The following is a 21,761-nucleotide window of genomic DNA, read 5'->3' on the forward strand; positions in this document are numbered from 1 at the left end:
GCGAGTTCAGCCGGCGTGAATGTGGAAGCCGGGGGTCTAGCCTGGCCTAGGCGAGCCGGCCGGCGACGTCTCAGTACTCTAAGCGCACGCGGTGCGGTTTTTTAAAAAAGCAGTGTTCCCCCCCGAGCTCTTCACGTGCTTGGAGCTCTGTGTTTCGGGTCTCGCGCCGACCGACCCCAGCGTTCTGGTCCCCCGCGCGGGTAAGTACTTTGAAGCCGCGGGAGCGCTAAGCCGCTTGGGGCTGTAGGCGTAGTGGTGGATCGTTTTCTTCTCATCACCCCTTCTCACACCAGTCCGTATCCCTCCACAACCCCCCAGGGTCTCAGACTCACTTTTGCAGCCGAGGATGGCCTTGAGGTTCTGTTTGTACTGCTTCTGCCTCCCCAGCGCAGGTATCACAAGCCTGCCTTTTTCCGTGGGTTCTCGGCATCAAATTCAGCTACTCATAGCTAGCTGGTAAGCCATGCCTGTACCAACTGAACTATCACCCCAGACAGATCTCGAATCATGTTTCTTTTTTCAAAATTCATTTTTTACAAGTTCTGCAATGGATGATATCCAGACTGTAGCATGCCTGAGAAGTCGCTTAGTGGTTAAAAGCACTCGTTGCTCTTGAAGACTACCTGGGTTCGATTCTCAGCACCCACATTGCAGCTCACAACCCTCTGTAACTAGTTCCAGGGGCTCCGAGGATGGCCTCTTCAGGCACCAGGCAGGCAAGTGGTATGCAGACACACATTAAATAATTACATAAAGAATGTAGGAGTTGGTGTCACGCCTTTAATCCCAGCAGGGAGGCAGAGGCAGGCAGTCTCTGAGTTCTGAGTTCAAGGCCAGCCTGGTCTACAGAGTGAGGTCCAGGACAGCCAGGGCTACACAGAGAAACCCTGTCTTGAAAATCCATTTTAAAAAAAATGTAGGGAAAGTTTGTTCCTAGCTTCTGCATGAGAACATGGTCTACTCAAGTTCCTGTAGAAAGGGCTCTGGGACTTTGGAGAGAGCTCTCTGGGCCCTAGAGGTTTAGTCTGAGCATGTACACCATGCTGGTGTTTCAGGACAGCCTGTAGGCACTCAGCCTCAGGAGGCCTTGTCTATAGTTACTACACTGTCCAGATCCTTGCCAGTTTTGTAGCAAGTGTTTTTGGAGTCCGAGGGATTGGGATTCTGCATGCAAACTGCCTTTTCTTTTTTTCTTTACCCTGGCTGGCCCAGAACTCACTATGCGCTTACCGGTGACCTGAGCGCACACCCCTTCAGTAGATAGGGTTAACAAAGCACATTTTATAAATAAGGAACTTGGGAGTGTCTTAAGAGTAAGAGAGCCCTGTACCATGGTTACATATCTCGGTGATGGCACAGCCAAGTACAACTGCCTGAATCCATCTGAGTCCCTGTGGCCCTTTCCAGACCTCATCTGTAGTACAGTGCACTCCTCTAGTTCCTACAGAAGTCCAGACAGGAGCGAGCCGGGAGGGCAGGGCTTCAGTGCTGTCCATTTTTAAAATGCACCTCAACCATACCCTATGCTCTGGTAGGGGTCCCTCAGACCTAGGGGAAAGAAAAACATGACTGCCATGTAGGCTACACAATGGCCTTGAAGATGATGAATCAGCTTGTATCATCTGCAGCTCCTTCCTTCCTTGGTAGGCCTTCCCAGAGACCCCGAAAGAATGGACTGCCATGCGTTTCAGTCTTTGCTAAATCATTTATGAGCACTCGCTACATTCCTCCAAGCCACCTTCCGGGCACACTGGCAACGTCGTTAGAACCCATCTTAATGGGTAAAGATAACCAGCACAGTTACAGGAGACAAGCGAAAGGCCACACCAGAGTCCCAGAGACCGGTGTAATTAAAAGCTCTCTTTCTGAGGACGCCAGCCTGGGTGACTGGCTCCTTGGAACTTAACCAGTGCGGCACTCGGCCAAGGCACTTCCGCCACTCCTAGTCTGTAAGCTATGAACGAGTAGAACTCTTCCATCTTCCCAGTGCCTGAGAAATAAAACTGACACAACCTGAGAAAGCATGTGTGGCTTTATTTTTTATCCTTTTTTATTTAAATAAGGAGAGTTCTTTCATAAGGAAAGAACTGTACAATCACATATTGAAAGGAGAAACAACGGGGGCTGAACCGGAGGGGAGGGAGGACGAATTCACGATTCCATTTCCCATCCGTGGCGATTCCCCAGTCACGTCTAAACAAGCTGCACAGCACACCGTTAGCATCGTCTGCCCTTTCAAATATCTGGTCTAAGTGAAAAGACAGAGGAAAGGCCAAAAGAAAAGCAAAAGACAAAAGAAGACCCTCAAAAAGAACAACCCCCCCAAATCCTTTTCTACAAAAGGTATGAGGTTGAGAGCTGAGGGCACAGGACCCCTTTCAACAACTGAGGAGCCTTGCAGAGCCTTCCCAGGAACTGCTGCTGTGGGATTGAAACATGCCAAAGATGGGGCCTGGGGATGCTGCAGGTCTGAGGCAGGTGTCATGTGCCTGGAAGGTCAGCAGCCAAAGCTGGGGGCCGACACAGCTAGGTGACAGCGCGCATCCCCAACACTGAGCCACTTTGTTCCAGATGACCTAACTTGTCTTAAAGCCAGCTCACAGAAAGCTGGCTTTCTAGAAGTCTCCATTTCCCTCTCAAATACAACAGAGGATACACTTTTGTGTCCTTGGTTGTAAAAGATTCCCAACAGGCCTTCTAACCCAGGTTCACATTGCTGGAAATAAGGGCAAAATGGACCTGAATACCAATGGATGTCGGTAGTGGGGGTGGGTGGGCTTAGCCAGCCCTGGACTCTTGAGTGTCACTCATACATGACTTCACCTCTCCAACATTGACACGTCATCCTGCCATCGAGCAGCGGCCCAGCAACCACGGCTTCAAAGATGAGCTAGCCTTTCAGAACGCAGGATGCAATCCTCCTCGTTCTCCCCCTGAAGGAATCTAGACCCAGAAGTGAACTCTGGATTTGAAATTGGTAAACTTGGGAATAAGACAAGGAAAGCAACTGTTAAGAAACCAGACTGAATGCAGCTGGCAGCAGCCTTCAGCTAGTAGACATTCCACGCTGGATGTACCTTCAGGACCAACAGTACTGAAGAACCCCTGGTTGCCACGCCATGGATCGCACCATCAGTGGCCCCAACAAAGCCACCGGCATCAGGAGGTGACTTCAGTAGGCAGGAGGAAATGATTCTGCCCCACCTCCACCCATCATAGCAGTAGAAAGGGCAGGGGCTGGGTTTTGCCTGCTCCCACCAAAGGCCGTGGCACCTTGACAGAGCTCCTATGTTTTTATCTATGATCTGAAGATGGGGGTTTGAAACCAAAGTAAGTTCCCAAGTCCTATTATACCTTGAGCTTGGCTCTAAAAACCACATGAAGAGATATTGCACCTTAAAACGTCTCTGCACTAAAAACTTGGCTTGACCAGATCATACGGAGGGCAGGGACATCTGGAGGCCTGCAGCCTGCCCTCCGTCCCCAGAGTCTCTAATTGCAAATGTGCATCTCAGAGGGGAGGAGCCCACAGCTGAGGTCACAGAGGTGGTGAGTGCAAACTTCACATGCAATCTCCTGGCCATTCCTGCAGAGTAATTCAGACATAGAAACAGAGCAGTGGGACATTTACTGTTTTTTTTCCATCTAGACCTACAACATCAATACATATAAATAAATTCTAGTGTTTCTTGTTTTTATTTGGGGTGGGAGACAGGAGGGATACAGGGCGGGAACGGACTGGTAATGGGCAGCCGCCTCCTCTTTCTTCTCAAATAGGAAGTGCTGCCACTTTGGACAGCAGGTTCACCTAAAGGGCACATCTGGACTGTGAACTTCTGAAGAAAAACGTTTGTTTCTTTTGACACATAATGTCCACCAGCGTTAGGTGAGGTGGGTCTGGCCGCATTTCTAAAGACAGGTAGAGGTGACTGTGTGGCTTTTACTGAGACTTGGCAGTGGGGCAGAGGACTCGATTGCTGGGACAGTAACCAGACATTCCAGGGTGAGTGGAACAGCAGATGAGGCCGCAGGCAGATCTGTGCCAGGGGCTCTCTAAGTGGGCAGTGCCTCTGAGGAGGGAAACGAGAAGAGATGGGACAAAGACACGTGAATAAAGGTGGGAGGGCAGAGGCAGGATGGGAGAAGAGCTGACTGCTACAGACGCAATGAAGCTTCCTAAGACGCCCTGGCCGGGTGACCCTAGGGACAGTGTGGCACTACCTGCTGGGGGGGCTGACTTGCTTCCTTCTAACAACTAACAAGGCAGCACGAAGCCACCGCAGAGCTCTGAGGATGCTTTCTCACACCACCCAGGACAGACAGGCTTGTTCCAGCCCTGCCACCAATGGTGAGCTCTCCAAGGCAGGTGTTGGTAAACTGGGGATCCTAATGGGCTGAGCAGCTTGAAACCCCCCCTTGACTTCCCTTCCAGCAACGGGAAGATTTCCTGTTCTTAGTGAAAGCCAGAAGCCCAGCATATAGCTCACACGAAACCTTCTGCATGGGGCAGTCCTAAAAACCACCCTGATCCCGTGACCCTGCCCAGGTGTCTATGGATAGGTAACTTGGCAACCACCTCCAACACCCTGCTCTGTTGCCGGGAGGGGCACGAGGAATGCTCCACAGCCTTGCCTGCTGCAGACTCTACAGGTGTCCATCTATGTTCATGTACTGATTTTGGTGATTAAGCTGTGAGGGATGGATGGACAGGGATCCAGGAGGACAGAGCAGGAAGAGGATAGGAAATGAGTGGGAACACAGTCACCCAGAGGGCTAAGGCATAGAGCCTCAAATACACAGTTCCCGAGTGGGGCCTGTGACTCGGCCACCTCTGCCAATCTGGAAAACAATGTTGACTCTAACTCCACAATTCTCTCTGGTGCCCAATATGTGGTGTGTCCACTGATTTCAGAAGGGCCCAGAACAGATAATTCTTAACTTCAGGCCAGAGGTTAGAACTGAACTCAGACACCAACCTCACAGCACCCAAGGCAGTGAGGGGCCAACCAGACGGACTGTTCACATCCTTAGCCAACTGTGTGTGTGGGTGGGGGGAGGCACTCTTAAGAATCACCTCTTAAGGTAGTGCTGTGACATGTCAAACAGGACAGAGATAAAGGAGACCATCGGGGACGGCAGAGCAGAGGACAGCAGGGGACATATAGAAGTTCAGCTATCCAGACGTAGCTAGTCGCTTGTTCTCCTTCCCCTTTGTGAAAACCGTAGCTGCTTTTTAAAACAACGAGCCTCCAGCTAAAACGACCCTGCTGCCAAACCACTGTGCCTGGGGAATGGGGCGGGCGGGCGGGCGGGCAGATCTGCACTGCACAGGAGACTCACTCCACAGTCACTGGGCAGAGGGGCGGGAAGGAGGGAGTCTGCTCTTGTACCAAAGCAAGCAGGTCAATGCCATATATCCACGCTGCGGGCTGGCTGACGATGGAGCCTTCAGGAGCTTTCGGGTGCGGAAGAGAGGTCTGTCCAGGCCAAGTGGTAGGACAGTGGGATGGTGGATCTGGCAAGGTCCCAGGTCAGGTGGTGGCTGTCCAGGCTGGTGGTGCTGCACCATCCCTGTTAGGGTGAGGCAAAAGATGCCAGGCACCTTCAGGCTTTACTCTCCTCCACCTTGACTGCCCGAGGCTTGATAGCTCCAGTGCGCTTCACCTGGGAGGCGGCTGCGGAGACCTCCTGCAGCTTCACGGTTCCCAGGCTGGGTTTGTCATCCACTCGCTTTGCCTTTGGACAGAGGAGAGGAAAATCAGTGACTGCAGGGCTAGGTGTGTAGAGACCACTCCCTCCCTGCTCCTGAGTCAGACCAAAAGCTACCCTCAAAAGACCAGGGGGAGCTTGGTGTGCAGCCAGGACTGCCCTGACCCCTCCCATGGGCACTAGTGCATGATTCAGAGGCAGGAAGGCTCCCGGGCTCTATGGAGAACTCAGCAGTAGCATGTCTTGGGTGAAGCATTTCAGGTCCCAAGGCTGATGGGAAGGGCCTTTCTAAATCAGTGCACCCCGTGCTCCACTGGCAAGCAAACACAGCCCCTTCAGCAGGCCAAGCTACCCCACAGGCCTGGGCAGACACCTATCTGTAGAGGGATGGGGCCAACTTGGATCTCTCAGATCTTGGCCCATGATTCAGTCAAGCCCCCATTCCAAGTGGCTCTGAATAATTACATTTTCCCAGGACCACACTTGATCTCAAGATTTCCAGGCAGGGTTCCACTAGCCTGTAACTCTGCACAGACCAGTGCAGGTCTGCTCTTCACTGGTTCTAAACTCTGGGATGAAGCTTTGTTGGGTGGTTTTTCTTTTTTTCTTTTTTTGTCAATGCCAAGAATGGACTCCAGGGTTTCACACATGCTAGGGAGGTATTCTATCCCTGAGCCACACCCTCAGCTCTTGGAGAAAGGGTTAGAAACCCATCCCACAGCAGGAGAAGTGATCCCCAAGGAACACTAGGAAAGGGGGTGAAGAGAGCGCCCTCAGTCTCACACCTCCGCCTGCCAGTGACAAATTAAGCCCTGGGCCGAACTGAGGTTCTGAACTCTGGAGCCCCAGCCCAGCTTTACAGGAAGAGAAAAGGACTACAGGGAAAGGCACTGAGAAGTCCTCACTGTAAGGGGGAAGCCGCACCCCGGCTATGGTCCCACCCAGGCAGACAGACATGCCACACCACTCACTGGAGCTAGCTCACACACCCCAGCCTCTGAGCTAACCCAGGCCTAACCGTGTCTCCTAGAGCGCCATGACAGCCCCGAATGGCTGGAGACAGTATGCCTTCTGGTGTCACCTCTTACGGGAACCAGTCTTCCCTTCTCTGCGGGACAAGGAAAGATCCAGGCACCCGTCAAGAAAGTGCTTTTGCCAGGAGGGACTCGGGTGGCCCAGCTCTAAGCACTAGGGCATGTTTCCCTTAATAAAAAGCATCTATCAGTTGGACAGTCCCCTCTCCTTTGGCGCTGGGAGACAGGCCTAAGTGTTCAGGGCTGCAGGGGCTGGAAAGCCATCTTCTACCTGTTGAACGTAGTGTCCCTGCACAGAGCCCATGTTAACTGCTGATCCAGAGGGCTTCCCACTGGGGCTAGCAGAGCTAGGCCTGAAAAAACCAAAGGCAGGGTTGAGAATACACACGTGTCACCACAGAGATGGAGGCAAAGCCTAGCAGTACACAGAGGCAGATGAGCCAGGGAGGGCCCTCTGGCCAGAGGCCCTAGCAGACAGAAAACACAGACCTGAGACAGCTGAGAATGCAGGATGGGGAGGAGGGCGCTCCCCAGTGCCCTCGGCACTTCCAGGAGACACCCGGAGAGGAGCTGCAGCCCTTGCTGTGGACAGACAGACAGTGGCCATCCTCAGGCCACTGTGGAGCATCTGGACTAGTGTGATGCAGTGCCCAGATAAAGGCTTGCAACCAGCACTAAGGGGTTTCTCATCTTCACTCGTGGGGGAAGGGGAGGAATCTACAACTGCTTTTAGTCCCCAAAGCCATTAGACGTTTCATGAGGAAAAGGTCCTGTGTCAGAAAGAGTACCAGGCAGAGGTGGTTGAGTCTCTTGGGTGTGGGGCTGTGTGGTGCTGGGTACCACCATTCCCCTAAAAGCCACCTTGGGGAGAGCGCACCCCTGGAATTTATGACCAAGGACTCCTTTTTGCAGGCCATGTCTCAGCTGTCCCATTTCCCAACAACCTTGGGAAACAATACTATACAAGTCACAGCAATCTCTCTAGTCACCATGATGCCTGTGCTTCTACCTCCAGGAACCTCTCTCCATTTCTGAAGACTTTATTCCTAGGACCACAGAGATACCCATGTTCTCCAGTATGCTCTCTTTTGGTTCTGGGTGTGGAACCAAGGGTCTCAAGAGTTTAAGTACGCATGCGCTCTGCACTGACCCACACCATCCAGGTCCTCCTATATACTGAAAATCCTCTCTCGACCGCATACAAACACTCTGTAGATGGCAGCTACACTGAACTGCTTAGGAGTGATGACAAGAAACCATTTTTGGTCCCTTGCCACTCCCAAACATCCCAATCTGCAGACGGAGGGCTGACAGTTTCTCCCAAGGACGGGGCTGTTCCCTCCTCCGTACAGCCTACTCTACCCAGGCTACTGCACTCACCCTGGGCAGGCAGAAGGATGGTGTGAGCTCCTTGAAGCTCCCTCCGACCCTCCCCCTCCCTCGACATACACACTGTGCTACGCTGCCCTCCACACAGCTCTGCTGGATGGGTCTTCTGCCAGGTAATGATAGCAAAACAAAATGCACTCATGCACAAACAAAAAGAAGCCACACAGCAAGAACATAAAATAAGACAAACTGAGGGGTCTTTATGAGCCCTCTCTCTATGGTAGTGATGCAAAGGGAAGAGAGGATGAAGGAAGTTCCGGTGCAGGCCTGCATGGTGTCAGGCCAAATGGTCAGTGAAAATGGGACACAGAGATGGAAGGACTCTACCTGCAGAGTGTATTGCTGAATGTCCTCTAGAGAGACACCGGGTGTGTTTGTCCCATTCCATGAGCAAACACAAGGCACCAGGCTGCACATGCTCTCAGGCCCAGGGATAGAGCTATGTCCCCAGCCCACCATGGGGGACCAGGAGCCCCTGCCATGACCCAATGGATACCTCTGAATCAGGCGAAGGAGAACATGGATGGGTACTAGAGGTAGAGACCCATACCAAGGAAAACAGTGGGTACCAGTTTGTGGTATGGGAAGAAAGGCCACCCACGACCAGCATTAAAAAGTGCTCTGATAGGGGTCAGAGGGTGAGTTTGGATACACACAAGAGACCCTGGGGCAAGGCTGACACCCTAGAAAGCTTACTCCTCAGAGCATCTTACTCTGCACATTAGAAACAAGTCTGCTTTCTCCACAGTTAACCGAAGCATTAGCACGTCACAGGGATGCCGCAGTGACACTCGGGCACACAGAGGGGCACGCCACAGGGCTCTTGCACCATTCTCCCTGACACATCGAACACTCAGCAATGAGCCCCAACCCCCAGGGTTCATCTTTACCTGTAGGCCTGAGGGGATGGTGCGGAGCCTCCGGGAGGAACATTCTGTTTACTGTCGGCAAAGTGGAAGCCTTTCAGCTCCATCTGAGCGGACTAGAGTGGCCAAGAGGGAACATGGTCACTCAGCAGCCCAGAGACAGCCAACCCACAACGGCCCCAGCCCCAACCAGGCTCAAGGGAGGGCTGATTCCTCGTGTTTATTTTCTCTCTCTCTGTGGACTATCACCCAGATACCAGCCACATCAGAGCTCCAGTGACCTGTCCTTATTCAAGAGTCTGTGGCTCTGCCCCACTGGCTGAGGCAATGGTTGCACACCTTCCTTGCTGCCTGGTAGTCTGGCACATGCCAGAGCCTGTCTTCCCAACTAGTTTACACATAAGTGAGGAGTCTGTGGCATCTGGGACTCTGTAGACTTTGCAGTGTGAGAAAGCCACATGAGGCCGGTGCCTGCACTTTCTGTAATACAGCTCGGTGGTAGAAGTCTTGACCAGACACAGCCCCTCTGGAGCCACCTTTACCTCTCTGCTGGTGTTCAGGACCGGTGGTTGGGAGCCAGGTGGAGGAATCCTTCGGGGGGCCCCAACAGAGAGACTCTGTCCTGGAGGCAGCTGAATGGACTGTGGCAGAATCAGTGGCTGCTGCCCAGAGCCATACCGAGGCAGCGGCATCGTGAGCTGTTGGTGACAGGACAGTGAGGGGCAGAATGCTAAAGCATGCACCGGAGAGTGTACACAGCACTGCTGGGTGGTCTCGGACTTGAGCAGTGGGAACGGCAGGACAATGTGTGAGACACGCTGCCCCCAGCTGCACAGCACTGCATGCAGGACAATGTGTGAGACACGCTGCCCCCAGCTGCACAGCACTGCATGCAGAACAATGTGTGAGACACGCTGCCCCCAGCTGCACGGCACTGCATGCAGGACAATGTGTGAGACACGCTGCCCCCAGCTGCACAGCACTGCATGCAGAACAATGTGCGAGACACGCTGCCCCCAGCTGCACGGCACTGCATGCAGAACAATGTGAGACACGCTGGCCCCAGCTGCACGGCACTGCATGCAGGGCAATGTGTGAGACATGCTGCCCACGGCTGCACGGCACTGCATGCAGGACAATGTGTGAGACACGCTGCCCACGGCTGCACGCACTGCATGCAGGCTCGGAGGGGAAGAAGACTGCAGAGAGCTCCCCCAGTGAAAGCCGCACGAGAAGTCTCTCCTTACGTTCCTTTGTGCATACTCTTTTGTATCAATAGTGGCAGAAAACAGGACCAAATTAGGCCTCCGAGACCCTTGTGGAGCATGCCAGACAGAAGAGCAGTACCCACAGGGCCTAAGTGATCACATCCCAAATCCAGAACAAGATGAGGAGAGGGGGTAAGCACTGGGGCAGGGCTGGGCCACTTGGGTCTCTCAGTCTCTGTCCTCTTCATCTCCCTGCTTTGAGTCCACAGTGGAGGGTCAGAAGGATCTATTGGAACTGCATCACTGAGACTTGTGGTGGCGCCAGGGCCTCAGAGCAGAGTGCAGCAGGGACAGATGAAGTCGTGAAAGATGAAGTCGTGTAAGAGCGAAACCTGGGCCAGTACAGCTGTGCTCACAGCTCAGGCTATCGGGACCAAGGGCAAAAGGGGCAAAGAGCAAGTCCCTGCAGAGCCAGCGTGGCACAGTGTAGTGAGTGTGCGTGCGTGCGTGCGTGCGTGCGTGCGTGCGTGCGTGTGTGTGTGTGCGTGCGCGAGCGTGCGTGCATGTGGACAAACACTGAATCTCTCCTAAAGGCAGAGGCAACAGGAACAGCTGAAGGACCAGGAGTGGGAGGGCAGGAGAAGCAGGATGGAGGAGAATGTTGATTGGATGCGCAGGACTGGAGGGAAACTGAGCCTTGGACCCAGCATGCTGGATCGGCCAGTAGATACAAGGGGCAGTGCCAGGAGTCAGCAGAGGACGCAGGGTTGTAGAGATGAATCTGGGGCCGGGTGGTGGTGGCACACCCCTTTGATCCCAGCACTCAGGAGACAGAGCAAGGCGGATCTCTGTGAGTTCGAGGCCAGCCTGGTCTACAGAGTGAGATCCAGGACAAGCACCAAAGCTACACAGAGAAACCCTGTCCCAAAAAAAGAAAAAAAAAAGAAATGAATCTGGAAATGAGCAGTGCTTGGATGGTGACTGGAAAGGAGAGCAAGACAGGACTGAAGGGAGCATCCACAATCAAGGGCGGGGAGGGGGTGTGAAGGAGGAGGAAGGGGAGCCAGGATAATGTCTTGAAGAAGATGGCTTCAAGAGTCAGGGACGACCGGGTGACACTGTGATTCGATGTAGAGAGCGGCACTGAGCCTACCTCTACACTGACAGGAAAGGGAAGAGCACTAGCCAGGGCGGCCTGCAGATGAGAGGGTCTTCCTAGGGACAGGATGCTGCTGGGGTCCAGAAGCACACAGACGGGGAGGTGTGGCCATGGGCCTTGTGGACCACAGGAAGCAAGGCGATGGGGGAGGGGGCCGCATGGGAGAAGCAGCAGGAAGTGGCTGTTATAATGGATGTAGGGTTGGTGGGAGACAGAAGCAGAGGCTCTGAGGGTCTCCTCCCCGGGGAGAGGAGAGCTTCTTCCAGGAGTGCAGGGTTGAAGTCCTTGGACCCGGACCCCTGGGAGCTATTAGTGAGGAAGCTCTGCAGAGCTGGCTACCAACTGTGTGTGACTCTTACACTCACTACGGCATGGTCAAGAGCCTCGGGATGGAGTAAGAGGGTGGGTAAGCCAGGGGCCCAAAAGAAGGGCGGGCCACTCAGCTGCCATGCGGGGCCCAGGTTGAGAAGGAAGGGTCAATAACAGATTTGGCAGTGGGAAGCTCCAGCATGTGGAGAGAGCAGGTCCACTCAGGCTGAAGTGGGGGGACAAGGACACCTGCCCATTTCCACCCCCACGGCCTCCATTTGGGGGGCTGCCAACATCTCTAGAGCTCTGGAGGAGAGCTAAGTCAGAACACGGTGACGTGGGGACCACTACAGGAGTCTCTGCAGCTGAGACATACATGCAAACATCAGCACACACAAGGAGGCAGCTGAGGAAGGAGGAGGCTGGTGAGAAACCAAACCAAACTGACCTGTGGAAGCTGGGAATCCAGCATCTGGGAGGTCCCCAACCCGGCAGCCTGGCCGAGCTGGCCCTCGTAGACCAGGGCCTGGTTTCCACTCATGGGCTGGTAGGGTGAGCCAGACTGTGGCTTCACCATCTCCAAGGGCTGTATGCCAGGAAATGCAGAGTATGGGGGTTTCAAGGCCGTACCCCCAGAGAGGATCATAGTGCTGGGTGGCGACAGGCTGGGGTGCATGTACACCTGAGACCTGCAAAAGCCAGAGGGAGGTCAGCACCAGGTGAGCAAGCACATGACTGTCTTCAACACTGGTGAGCACAGGGACCGAGGACTCGCTAACAGATCCCTGCTTCTCCAGAGACTGACACTGCCAACCTGGGGACTAGGGACACACCCACGTGTGGCAGGCCAGGAAGATAAATGATGCCCAAGGCTGAAGCCATCATGTATACTGAGAGAGAGAGCTAGGGAGATGGTGGTTGGGGTGGTGTTGGCACTGGCACATGGGCTGGAAAGGAGTGGAGACCATCTGATGGCCTGGTCCCTGGCCCCAGAGCAGAGGAGCACACACAGCCTCAGCAGGGCAGCATGGACGTCTCTCACCTGAAAGGCTGCAGGGAGCTGAAGATCTCCTGGGACTGGGAGACGGGGAGCCCACCCCTCAGCCCAAGCTGCGCCTGGGCCTGCAGAGATGTGTGGAGGGAGATCGGGATCTGCTGGGCAGTGGCAGCCTGCAAACAAGAGCCAGGTGATGACTGCATTGACCCCAACACGCCTCCCCACCTCCACCAGGTCCTGGCCGGGTCAGCAAGCGCTCATCCCAACCCATCTGATCTGGCTTCCCACAGCAAAAGATCGGTAGCAAGACCAAGGCATGGTGTAGCCCTAACACTAGAAAGGTACATGGTAGAAATGAGCCCAGTTATCCACATCAATGGAGGTGAATTTTGGGTATCCTTTTTGGGATACGTGCAAGCTGAGTGTGGTGTCTAATACCTGTAATGTCAGTCCTCGGGTGCTCTGAGTTCCAGGTCGGCCAGGACTCAACAGTGAGTCATAGGCCAGCCTGCACTCGAGAGTAAGACTCAAAAATCATAAGGACTAGGAAGATGGCTCAGTGGTTAAAAGCAATCGTTCTTGCTGAGGCCCTGGGTTCAGTTCTCAGCATCCACATGGTTGCTAACATCTGTCTGTAAGTCTAGTTCCAGGGGATCCGATACTGCCTTCTGGCCTCTGTGGGCACATACATGCAAGCAAAATACCCATACTCATAAAATAAAAACAAACCTTTAAGGAGCAAAGGGGCACTAAGATTCATTTAGTTGGATCAAAATCTTAGAAAACTTAAGCACGACAGCAGGTCTTGAGAGCCGAGGGCAGCTCCAGCCTCGGGACTGGAGACTGGCAGTAGGAAGCACACTGCCAGGGTGTGTAGGAGGCCAGCACCAGCCTTTGGAAGGAGGCTCCGAGACAGACCAGTCTGCAGCACAGACGGAGTGCCAATCTGTGCAAAGCCGACACCCTGCCTGTTTCTAAAACTTTCTCTTTCTAACGCATCTGTGCCCAGAGACTCAGGCCCTTGGGGACCCCTGTTACCAGTGTACCCCAACTGTAGCTGATCCCTAGCTGAGAGAAGCAAGGACTCTGAGGAGGAAGTAACAGAATCTGATGTGTGACCCTGTGCCTCTTTATCTCTCATAGACCCTTTCTACAAATGCTCTCTGGGTGCCTGGTCTGCCAGTAGAGGGTATCACATGGGGCAGGGGACAAGATCACCAGCACATGCAGAGAGTGACCAGAGCCATGCTGCCTCCGACCTCTGGCCCCCTGGCTTTCCCACCCTCACCTGCTGGTAACTCTGCTGCTGAGGTATCGTTTGAGGAACCAGTCGGGGCTGACTTGCAAATACATGACCATCCAGGTACAGAGGTGGGAGGTGGTTGCCTGGAAACCGAACACAGACAAAGCAGGAAAGAATCAAGTCTCCCCACTGCACACGGCCATGTTCCCCAGGGGCCGCAATGGGGCTGAGGACACATGTGAGCAGAGGCTTCGTGATTCTCTGCTGTAACATACATCTCAGGAAACCCAGGCCAGTATGGGAACAGAGCACCTGACCTCTTAACCACTCACCAGCCGTGCTGGGCCTTTGGGGGCTATTTACTAAGGACGGGAGCTGCCTGGGTCTCTCAGTCTCTGTCCTCTTCATCTCCCTGCTTTGAGTCCACAGTGGAGGGTCAGAAGGATCTATTGGAACTGCATCATTGAGACCTTGGCAGCTGGGCCTCAACATCCCCAGTCACAAGCATAACGCCAGTGAGAATCAAAACAGCTACCAGCAACGGAGGGCGCCACCCTGTGGCGCAGCAGCAGCAGCCTGCTTACAGGAGGTGAGCGGTTCACCAGGGAGTTGGCACTGACTAGAGCCTGACTCAAAGCCGGATGTTTGCTCACTGCTCCCTGGCAATTCCAAGTGCCTCCCTATGGCACAGCAATCCTGCTTCTCACATCAGAGCAGGAATTACATTGCACATGGCATGTGGGAAGCTGTAACTACCTGACTTAGAAACAGGTGTCGCTCTGTAAGTGAAAGCACAGAGCAGTTAATCCAGCTTCTCGAGAGCGAATGGAGAAGGCTGCTGAGCCTGGCTCAGGGGACGTGATACCTGGCATCGAAGCAGAAGGCGCTACAGAAGCCACAGGCATGGGTGGCATGGACACTCCACCAAAGGAGCTGTAGTTGACTCCGTTGGAGGCGCCCACAGAGGATGGAGGCTGGATGCCCGAGCCTGCACCTCCGGGAGAGCTCTGCTCCGGCAAACTGGGGGAGTTTTCCCAGGCCTTGCGTGCAGACTCCATCTTTGGAAGCAAGGAGGGAGAGATGCAAATTACTCCTGGGGACAAGGGGAGAGCAGCAACCTAACCAGGGGCGCAGGGGGCTCCCTCTGCACCCCATCAAAGGTGAGGCACTGGTGAGGACCCTAGGCCAGCTCAGGCCTGGCGTTACCTTCAGTGTGAGGTCTGCGGTGGGGAAGGACATGGGAGAAAGGCCAATGGCTCTCTGCATGTGGTGATCCCGCCGAAGGATGGGGATACTCTGCGTCAGTCCTGCCTGCAGAGGAGGGAAACAAAGTCACGGGGCTCAGATACCCCCGTGCCAGACTCACCCACAGCAGCCTGCCCAGATCAGTTTCCATGACAGAGTCACCTCCACAGTCATGTCCCAGCGACACAAAAAAAGACAAGCTGCCAAGAAACAAGCACCTGGTTTGGCAGAAGCCTAAGGCCTGGCTTGGGAGATGGCCAGGTCCAGAGAGTAAAAGTGGTGGCTGACACTCAGCTCTGTGCCCTCCTACCACAGGTGGGGAGTGCAGCGCCTGGACCCGAGAGCTCTGGGCTCAGGAGCCCACTCACAATTCACTCCTCCCAAAGTGAGGAGACCTGGCTAACACAGCCTCTTAAACACACTGAACCCCAACGGTTTTCATTCACTGCCCGGCAATGGTCGGAGGCACTGTAGCTCCTCCTGTAGCAGCCTTCTTGGGAATGCTGCCTGGACGCCCTCCCTCATCGGCCTGATCGAGAGAAGACAGGTCCATGAACGCAGCAGTTTCTCCAAGCAGCTCACAATGCTGCATCTCCCTCTCCTGAGTGCACAGAACCCCGTCTGCCACGGCAGTCACACACTGTGGTCCCTGCCAGTGAGGGGGAGCAGCCTCCAGGAGGTTCGCCTGCTTCACCGCTGTTACCCATTAGCCATGAAAGAATAGTGGGGTGTGTGGGGTGTGTGTGTGTGTGGATGGGTGTGTAGGGGATGGGTGTGGGGGGGATGGGTGTGGGGGGATGGGGTGTGGGGGGATGGAGTGTGTGTGGGATGGGTGTGGGGGGGATGGGGTGTGTAGGGGATGGGTGGGGGGGATGGTGTGTGTGGGAAATGGTGTGTAGGGGGATGGGGTGTGGGGGGGATGGGGGGGTGAGGTGTGGGGAGGATGGGGTGTGGGGGGATGGAGTGTATGGGGGATGGGGTGTGTGTGTGGGATGGGGTGTGTAGGGGATGAGTGGGGGGGATGGTGTGTGTGGGAGATGGGGTGTAGGGGGGATGGGGTGTGGGGGGATGGAGGGTGTGGGGGATGGGTATGGGGAGGATGGTGTGTGTGGGGGATGGGTATGGGGGGGAGGGGGGGTGTGGCTCAGTGTTGACAGTGCTCGCCCTGGGCTCTCTCCTCAGGCAGCAGTCTGCACCACAGCTGGCACAACATGGAGACCAAAGCGAAAGCAAGCCAAATAACCCAGAGCTTAGGAGGACTGGCACCATCTGCAGCCCATGGTCCCCAAACCTCGGTATGGCTAGAACAGTCCCAGCACAGAGCTGCCGGCAAGGATGCGGAGGCAGAGCTGGAGGAGGACATGTTGACTTACATTACTAGCCAAGACATCCTGAAGCTTGGCAACTGGATTTCCTACAGGCCCAGAAGCAGAACCGGGTGGCAGGCTGAAGTCAGAGTCCTGGAAGAGAAGGGGACACAGGGTCTGAGCCCCACCCTGCTCACCTGTCACTGGGCCCACATCAGTGACACTGTCCACTGCGCAACACCACCCACAAGAAAGGAAGCTGCCTGACTTGCCTCTCTCTACCCTGGCTGGCCTGAGCCCAGCTGGTGCCAGAAAGGTCATCTATAAAGCAATCCAGCTGCCAGCTGCCCATCCCTGACCCTGCACTAACACTCTTCCCAAAACAATGCTCAGCTCCTATCTTCCTGTCGTCTCTAGGAGACAATCCGAAGTACAAACAAGAAAGAAAAGCGTAAACGTGGAGCTCACCTTTGGACTGACTCCAAACTCAATGGGGGGAACGGGCAGCACAGGGTCCACGTGAACCTCCACTCCATTAACCGGCGGGACCCCAGCCCCTTGCAGCCGCTCCGCCCCCTCCGAGCCCTTTCTGTTTTTCAGGGAGCGCTCATTGCCGATGGGGCCTGGTCTGTGCTCCTTGCTCTGTCCAGATCCTTGATCTGAGTCCTGGGTGGGAAAGCAGAGGCTGGACACAGCTGCTTCCAGGTGCTCTCGGCATCATGGAAGACATGACAAAGAAGGGTCCCTTCCGCCCAGGCCCTGGCCACCAGGGACTTCCAGGTTACCTTGTGCTCAGACTGCTTCTGAACTTGGTCCTTGTGGCTGTCGGCCTTGGAGTCCGCCAGGCCAGGCCCGCTCACCTCCTCCGGCTTGAGAGTGCCATATGGGGAACTGCGCTGTGAGGAGGTCGCGGAGGACTCCCGAGACTCAGCGCTCAAGTCAACACCACTATCTCCCTGGCTGCTCTTAAAACCCTGCTGTGCAGAGCACAAAAGGGGTTAGAGGCCTGTCCCCCAACTGCAAAGCACAGCATGGCGGGGGGGCAAGCCTGCGTGGCACTAGCATGCCTCCCCAGCCACCAGCCTCCGCTCCTAACTCCAGTCCTGACCTGGTGACAGTGGCCACGGCACTCACCGGGCTTCCGGAATGCACCAGTTCCACTCAAGCTCATGAGCACCTTGGCATACAAATGCCAGCCAAGACCAGCTCAGAGGTGCTTCTCAATGGGCTCTCTATTCAAGGTCTCTCCCTTGTCCCCCTGCCCATGCGGGCACCACACAAACACCAGGGGCCAAGGCTAGAGGGAGAGACCCGGCTGCCAGTGAAGGCACCGCAGCACCAGGGCGTGTGTGTGTGTGTGGGGGGGGGGGGGGGGGGCTGGGGGGGGTGGCACTCACCTCTGTGGTCCCAGGCTCAGAGCTGCTGAAGGCAGTGACGGCTTTCCTCCAGGAGTCGCTGGCTGCGCCCTGCACAGGGAGGGCTGCCGAGGAAAAGAGACAGAGTCAGGACATCAGAGAGACAGGCAGTCTGGAGGATGGAAAAGACAGCTTGTGGCAGCGCCCCCAGGGACTCTGCACGCCTCTCCACAGACAGGTCTGTGACCCCCCCTGACACCGGCACTGCTGTGTGAGCACCGTCAACACCAGCATCTTCAGATGTAAACAAAACCCAAACCTGCTCGGAAACTAATGACGTTGTACTGTTTGTTTTTGTTTTGTTTTGAGATGGGGGCATGGAGAAGAGGAGTTATTTTTTTTAGACCAGGTCTTATGTGGCTCTGGCTGGAACTCACACAGACCCGCCTGCCTCTGCCTCCTGAGTGCTGAGGTTAAAGGTGTGAGCCACCTCATCCAGCCACACTCACTGGCTTTGTATCACTTCAACTCTCGTCAGTCCTATGCGGACACAATCCTGTAGTGAAGCCTCAAGCGGGCAGCTTCTTTAAGTCTTTGAAAGGTCCAGGAGGACACGGCCCAATTCACTAAGCCCACAGACCGTTTCCTGAATCCAACCAAAGCCATACGATGCACTCTGAAGCCACACACGGGGGCCTGGTCTAACAACTGACACGCACAACCTTGACTTTCAGCAGACGAGTGCTCTTCAGTCTGGCGCCCGCCGCCAAGCAGGTGCCTGTCACTGAGCCAACCTCCACCCGCCGCGCTTCCTCCCCACATGTGACCAGGGCACGAGGTCACTGTAGCCCTGCAGCAGCACACTATAACCTAACCAGGGTTTTCACCAGGAACACAAGGGTGAGCGAAACTGTGACAAGGCAGACTTGTGGGAACACAAGTCACCACTGTGGCATGTCCTAGCCTGCGGTCAGCCACCGTTCTACAGAGCGGGCTCTCCCAGCTCCGCTGCAAGCCACAGAGAACCTTCCAGTCAGCTGTGCGATCTTCCGGCTCACTGTTGCGCAGGCCCCACGCGAAGGAGCCTTCAAGAACAACCTGATCGACTGGGATGGCTTTCTGTTCTAAAGTACAAGTTCCAGAGCACAGCTGTGAGTGGGACATTAAAAACACACAAAACAACTTAGTGGAAATAAAATTTTCAAGAAGGAAGTACACTGACTTTAGTCTGAACTTTGCCCTTCCGTGGCAAACCTGAGGGAGGATTCACAGGATTTCCTTCCTGTTGGGGAAGGGCATTCGCTAACCCAGTCCTGGCCCTCTGTCATTCTTCTAGGTGAGGAGATATGATGCCTCCTCCTCCAAGGTGCCAGCTTGGCCACCGGCTCCTCCGGTCTACTGCACTGGAGTCAGGGATGTGTCACCCGCCAGTGACTGCGGCAGCGACAGTTCAGATGCCACTCAACACCGGCTCTGCTGTGGCCCAGGAAATGGGTAACGACGCACTCATACTCCAGGCTCAAAGGTGACTCTCGGAGAAGAGCCCTGCCTTTTCTGAGCCAGGCACCCACCTCACCTTGGCTGCCGCTCTCCCAGATCTCAGTGCCCAGGCTGCTGCCAGGCACAGGCACGTCGCCTTGCTCCAGACCCAGGCTGCTCTGCTTCTTAGCGAACCGAGGAGGGATACGTGCTGGAAGGCCCCGACTTTTGGCAGGCACCTACGGGAAAAGAGACTGATGCAGTCCAGCCTAAGACACGACAGATTCCCCTGGGAAAAGCGAGCTAACTTGACATGCCCGACACCCATCTTCAAAACCTCAGTCTGACTCGGTGCACTGCCGGGTCAGCCAGACTGGCCCCAGGAGCAGGCTGACAGAGGTGCCCAGCCTCAAGCATTTTGTCACAGGGTTCCAGCCCCCTGAGATTTGCAGAACCAGAGTCACCCAGCCAGGCTGGGGTTTCATTAAGGAAAGAGGAAGACATAGTGCTGTGGGACAGATCTCAGACCTGGCGGGTCACATTTTGGTTGATAGACTCCATCTTCTCCTGTCTGTTTCAGGGCAGGAGTGACAGGCAGTGGGAGACAATGCATCCTGACAGACACTCTGCCTTCCTCTGTGGCCCTCACCTGAGCAGCCTGCTCCTTCTTCCTTCTCTCCTCTTCCAGCAGGCGGCGCTGCTTCTTGGTCAAGACCTCGATGAAGCCTTCCCCCACCATGGAGCCCACTTCGCTCTCCTCCCCAGGGCTGGACGCGCAGTTGTCGATGATGGCATCTGAACCAGAGTCACAAGAAAGAACAAGGCACACGCCTGGCTCACAAGTCCACTTACTAAAGTGCCTTTCCAGTGCCTAAGGAAACCTGGACATGGTGCCGCACCCTTCCCATGCCCATGTGACCGGAGACACTGCAAACACAACCCAGAGGAGCCCAGGCACCATGATGGAGAAAACCGCCTTTAAAGAAGCAGATTCATAAACCCAGTTCTGTTTCTTGCTAGCCAAGTGGCTTTGGACATCCCACAGAGCACCCTGGAACCTTGGGCACCCCCTTAAAATCGGGGAAGTTATACAGATGTCACGGGGGCTCAGGAAGGCTGGAGGCATCCTAAGACAGGAGTCGGAGCTGCACACCACACACCCCACTCCAACCAAGTCCCAGAGACCAGGCCCAACTCACTTCCATAGCCCAGATCAAACTGCCTGTGGGCCTCTTCCTGCTGCTCACCAGCCCTCGGGGCGGCCAGGGCAGTCTCCTTCTCTGCTTTCTTACTGGTGGCTTCAGGACTGTCGGCGCTGGCATGAGTGGTCCGCTCCAAGGCACAGGATGAGTGACTTCCACTACTGCAACCAAAGCCTCCAGGCAAGGCCTCATCTGGAGACCTGCAAAGGAAGGGGATCTCATGATTTCACCATCACGCAAAGGCTAGGAGAGAGGGATGAGGAAAAACTTGGAATGCACGAGGCCCCCACACAGACACGGCAGCTGTCTAGCTCCAGGACCTTTGGCGGAGCCATCAAGGGTCAGGAGGGCCTGCGGACAGTACATGCTATGTGCTGGTTCAGTTCTGTGGGGCAGGGCTCTACCTGAGCATGGGGAAGGCTGCTGTAAACACCTCCTTCCCAGCATTCCATTCCCTCGCACTGCATGCTGCCTGCAGTGAGAAGAGGCTGGGCGAATGCGCCCAGGACAGGGCTACCAGCCTTTCTGAACAGAGAATCAGCAGCACAGGCTTTCCTGGCTGCAGGGCTTTTGAACACATTCACGATGCCTTTTAGGGGCTGGAGTATGGTCACACAAACACTTGGAAGAACAGACCCTTTCCTGAGTAAACTTCTTCAGGGTATGTACACCAGAGTTGCGACCCCTGAATGACAAGGACAGGAGGGTGACCTCTGCATCCCCTGAACCCTCAATCTGAGGCACGGACTGGGCAGCAAGCCTGGGGCAGTGGGTCAGTACCCAACAGATTACCTATCCTAAAGCTTCCAGTTCTAGAGAACCAGGCTCCTGGGCTGCAAGCGGCCTGCTCCCCTGTTCCTGGTGGCTCCAGCCCTGCCCAGGCGGCAACAGGAAAGCAGGACCACCAAGGGCCAGAGCTATCTCCACATAACCAAAAGGCGAGGGATGTCTCCTGGCCAGCGCTCACCAGGCACCACACATAGGCAACAGCCATCACCGCAGGGCTGAGAATACCTTCGGAGGCTGGGCTCTAGGGACATGGGCTAGAACAGCAGTCACAAGGAGGCCTCTGGGGAACAGGCTATGGGCACTCTGGGTGTAGTTGATCAAGCCACAACATCAACAATGACACACCATGGAGAAGCGACAAGCAATGCAGGAGCAGGTGATGGAGACGCTCACACACAGCGGCCAGGGCCGCCGGGCTTGGCAGGGCGTGCATGCATGGACTTGGTGCTGTTGCGAACAGGACAACGACA

At 55.2% G+C, this 21,761-nt stretch overlaps 1 protein-coding gene, 1 long non-coding RNA gene and 2 other non-coding genes across 9 annotated transcripts in view; 1 reads left to right on the forward strand and 3 right to left on the reverse strand.

Moving 5' to 3' along the window:
- Positions 1–2: 2 nt before the first annotated feature.
- LOC121828586 (uncharacterized) lies at positions 3–2,024 on the forward strand. The gene is made up of 2 exons (XR_013050404.1): positions 3–200; positions 1,648–2,024. It is a non-coding gene; the product is annotated as an uncharacterized LOC121828586 (long non-coding RNA).
- Prrc2b (proline rich coiled-coil 2B) overlaps positions 2,015–21,761 on the reverse strand; it is a 96,769-nt gene continuing 77,022 nt past the window's right edge. For 2 of the 6 annotated variants that reach the window (XM_076568901.1, XM_076568899.1), the window contains exons 17-32: positions 20,500–20,702; positions 19,950–20,095; positions 19,398–19,539; positions 17,864–17,946; positions 17,252–17,443; positions 16,935–17,132; positions 16,533–16,619; positions 15,121–15,225; positions 14,780–14,972; positions 13,960–14,057; positions 12,717–12,844; positions 12,123–12,363; positions 9,541–9,696; positions 9,023–9,114; positions 7,015–7,096; positions 2,015–5,736 (exon numbers count right to left, since the gene is read on the reverse strand). In XM_076568901.1, coding sequence (XP_076425016.1) covers positions 5,605–5,736; positions 7,015–7,096; positions 9,023–9,114; positions 9,541–9,696; positions 12,123–12,363; positions 12,717–12,844; positions 13,960–14,057; positions 14,780–14,972; positions 15,121–15,225; positions 16,533–16,619; positions 16,935–17,132; positions 17,252–17,443; positions 17,864–17,946; positions 19,398–19,539; positions 19,950–20,095; positions 20,500–20,702 — 2,278 coding nt within the window. In that variant the 3' untranslated portion in view covers positions 2,015–5,604. The remainder of the gene's footprint in view (positions 5,737–7,014; positions 7,097–9,022; positions 9,115–9,540; positions 9,697–12,122; positions 12,364–12,716; positions 12,845–13,959; positions 14,058–14,779; positions 14,973–15,120; positions 15,226–16,532; positions 16,620–16,934; positions 17,133–17,251; positions 17,444–17,863; positions 17,947–19,397; positions 19,540–19,949; positions 20,096–20,499; positions 20,703–21,761) is intronic. The other 4 variants (XM_076568904.1, XM_076568902.1, XM_076568900.1 and 1 more) reach the window with 3 other exon arrangements.
- On the reverse strand, positions 10,431–10,515 carry LOC121829218 (small nucleolar RNA SNORD62). Its single transcript, XR_006072001.1, has one exon. It is a non-coding gene; the product is annotated as a small nucleolar RNA SNORD62 (small nucleolar RNA).
- On the reverse strand, positions 14,299–14,383 carry LOC121829219 (small nucleolar RNA SNORD62). The gene has a single exon (XR_006072003.1). It is a non-coding gene; the product is annotated as a small nucleolar RNA SNORD62 (small nucleolar RNA).

This window comes from Peromyscus maniculatus, chromosome 4 (genome assembly GCF_049852395.1).
Source record: "Peromyscus maniculatus bairdii isolate BWxNUB_F1_BW_parent chromosome 4, HU_Pman_BW_mat_3.1, whole genome shotgun sequence".
In the NCBI taxonomy this organism is placed as follows: Eukaryota; Metazoa; Chordata; class Mammalia; order Rodentia; family Cricetidae; genus Peromyscus; species Peromyscus maniculatus.